Below are 3486 nucleotides of genomic sequence, written 5' to 3'. Positions count from 1 at the left end.
TATTTTATATTATTATTTTAGATTTTAATAGATGTTCTATCAAGATACGCGATTCTATCATTTTCTCCCAAACTCCTTTCCATTTGTTTCGATCCTTTTCTTTCCCTTTCCTTCCCTTGTCTCATACCTATAAATCAATGTCTCTCTCACTCATCCTTCCCTTTCCCACTCTCCCTCTCCTCTCCTCTCCTCTCCTATCCTCCCAGCCAACGAAGACGACAAGGCAATCATAGTCACGCCCTTCAACGCACCCAACATGGGACCCTACCCCTCAGAACGTCCGCGGGGGAACACCATTTACTTCACACCTGTCCAAACAGAGGCTATTGTCAGTGCCATGCACCACGGTCTGACAATGGTGGTAGGACCTCCAGGCACAGGGAAGACGGATGTGGCGGTGCAGATAATATCTAACTGGTATGAGTGTGTGTGGGTGGGTGTGTGTAGTGTAGATTATATCTATCTGGTATGAGTGTGTAGGTGTGTGGGTGTGTCGTTTAGATTATATCTAACTGGTATGGTGTATGTGGGTGTGTGGGTGGTTGTGTAGTGTAGATAATATCTAATTGGTATGGTGTATGTAGGTGAGTGGGTAGTTAAGTATGCGAGTGTAGTGTAGATTATATCTAACTGGTACGGTGTATGTAGGTGTGTGGGTGCGTAGTGTAGATTTTATCTATCTGGTATGTATGGTGTATGTAGGTGTGTGAGTGGTTGTGTATGTGAGTGTAGTGTATATTATACCTTACTGGTATGGTGTATGTAGATGTGTGGGTGGTTGTGTATGTGAGTGTAATGTAAATTATATCTTACTGGTATGGTGTATGTAGATACACATTGCGAATATACTACTAAATACATCCATACACAAGTACATCAAACCTAACGGATCAAACCTTACTTACTCAATTGACATACAAATACCTACCAGGTACCGCAACACACCAGACCAACGTATCCTGCCTGACACACACTCACTAATGAATATACTACTAAATACATACATACACAAGTATATCAAACCCAACGTATCAAACCTAACGAATTCAATCGACGTACAAATAACAGGTACCACAACACACCAGACCAACGGATCCTGCTTGTCACACACTCCAATATGGCGCTCAATCAGCTCTTTGAGAAGTTGATGGGTTTGGACATAGACGAACGACATCTGCTCCGTCTGGGTAGGTCTTGTTTGTGCTTCGTAATACGTACACTCATTCGTTGTTATGGGTGTGGGTGGTATGAGTGTGGGTGTGAAGAGTGTGTATATACATTTATATAGCAGATAACACTGAAGTGTGTATATAAATATATGACGGTATGTACTTCGTCTGGGTAGGTCTTGTTTGTGCTTCTTTATACGTACACACATTCGTTGGTATGGGTGTGGTTGGTATGAGTGTGGGTGTGAAGAGTGTGTATATTCATGTACATGGCAAATAACACTAAAGTGTGTATATAAATATATGACTGTAAGTTCTTCGTCTGGGTAGGTCTTGTTTGTGTTTCTTTATACGTACACTGATTCGGTGGTATGGGTGTGGCATCCCCTTAATTCTATATAAAACACAAGAGTAGGTATGTGCATGTATACATGCAGATGGCTATTATCATACATATATTCGAACATGCACCCACTTCCCTAGACAAGTACATAACCGTGTATACCACCGCTTTTAAACACACCTCCTTGCACTCACCCTTTCATGCAAACACATACACATACCTATAACACACTCACACATGCAGACTCACATACACACACCCACAGGTTATGTCCTACAACACACTCACACATGCAAACTCACATACACACACCCACAGGTTATGCCCTACAATACACTCACTCATGTAAACGCACATACACACTCCCACAGGTTATGCCCTACAACACACCCACTCATGTAAATGCACATACATACACCCACAGGTTATGCCCTACAACACACTCACGCATGCAAACTCTCACACACACTCCCACAGGTTATGCCCTACAACACACTCACTCCCACAGGTTATGCCCTACAACGCACTCACTCATGCAAACTCTCTCACACACTCCCCCAGGTTATGCCCTACAACACACTCACTCGTGCAAACTCACACACACACTCACTCATGCAAACTCTCATACACACACTCCCACAGGTTATGCCCTACAACACACTCACTCATGCAAACTCTCACACACTCCCACAGGTTATGCTCTACAACACACTCACTCATGCACACTCTCACACACACTCCCACAGGTTATGCCCTACAACACACTCACTCATGCAAACTCACATACACACTCCCACAGATTATACCCTATAACATACTCCCTCATGCAAACTCGCACACACACACCCACAGGTTACGGAGAAAGAGAGCTGGATACGGAGAAGATCTTCTCGAAGTTCGGTCGAGTCGAGCACATCCTCGAGCGGCGCTTGCAGCTGCTTCAACACGTACAGCGACTGGCGGAGACCTTGGGTGTACAGGGGGATGTGGGAGCGTCCTGTGAAACAGCGCAGTACTTCTACCTACACAGCATCATGTCCAGATGGGAAGAGTATCTCAGTAAGGTCAAGCGAGGTAGGTATATGTATGGATGTATGTATGTGTGTGCGTGCGTGTGTGTGTGAGAGTTTATATATGTATGTATATGTGCGTGTGTATGTATGTATGTGTGTGCGTGCGTGCGTGTGTGTGCATGTATGTGTGTGTGTGCGTGTGTGTTCTTTGACCCTGTACAGCAACATGTCCAGGTGGGAAGAGTACCTCAGCAAGGTCCAGCGAGGTAGGTATATGGATGTATGTGTGTGCGCGCGCGCGTGTGTGTGTGTGTGCTCATCCTTTCTCCTGCACAGTCCGCTTTGTATATCTCACTCTGGCATTCATGGTTCGCTTTATAAGCCTCGTGCTACTTCGAATTACCATATATGTATATACATGATGTATAGCTATATATATGTATATATATATATATATATAAAGCTTGTCTTACCGTGTATTCTGGTATTTTGTGTCATGTTATCATGCTTTGTCTGAAGCATATCGTATTTTACCACGCATCTTTGACAGTCGTATGTCACCATGCTTTGGCAGCCGTGAGTGTGTCATACTAGCATTCGTTGTCTAATTTATTTGTCTGGCTTTCCATAGTTTCTTTCGCCATACATTGTCCGCTTGCTTATAGTGTCCCATTATAGCAAGCATTGTCTTCTTTCTCTTCATTCATTGTCTGGCTTTTCATTATTTCTTTCACCATACATTGTCCGCTTGCTAATAGTGTCCCATTGTAGCAAGCATTGTTTCATTTCTCTGATTTCACCATTCATTGTCCGCTTATAGTGTCTTTTTACAGCATATACATTGTCTCATTTATTTGTTTGATTTTTCAGGTGCTGACTCCGAAACTGAGCTACTTGCGGCGGTCAGCAAGGAATTCCCTTTCGCAAAGTACTTCGAGGATGCGCTTGAAGAAAAGATGTT

General features: G+C 43.5%; 1 protein-coding gene across 1 annotated transcript; it reads left to right on the top strand.

Annotated features, from left to right (window-relative positions):
• Positions 1 to 256: 256 nt before the first annotated feature.
• SARC_13283 (hypothetical protein) lies at positions 257 to 2586 on the top strand (the record flags this gene model as incomplete). Its single annotated transcript, XM_014292589.1, has 3 exons — positions 257 to 417; positions 1069 to 1187; positions 2365 to 2586. Coding segments are annotated over 3 exons (502 nt in total), but the record flags the coding sequence as incomplete, so codon positions are not given.
• Between the last annotated feature and the right edge of the window lie 900 nt (positions 2587 to 3486).

This window comes from Sphaeroforma arctica (genome assembly GCF_001186125.1).
Source record: "Sphaeroforma arctica JP610 unplaced genomic scaffold supercont1.3100, whole genome shotgun sequence".
In the NCBI taxonomy this organism is placed as follows: Eukaryota; class Ichthyosporea; order Ichthyophonida; genus Sphaeroforma; species Sphaeroforma arctica.
The sequence above is the reverse complement of the archived record's forward strand: the minus strand, read 5'-3'. Positions and strand labels throughout refer to the sequence as shown.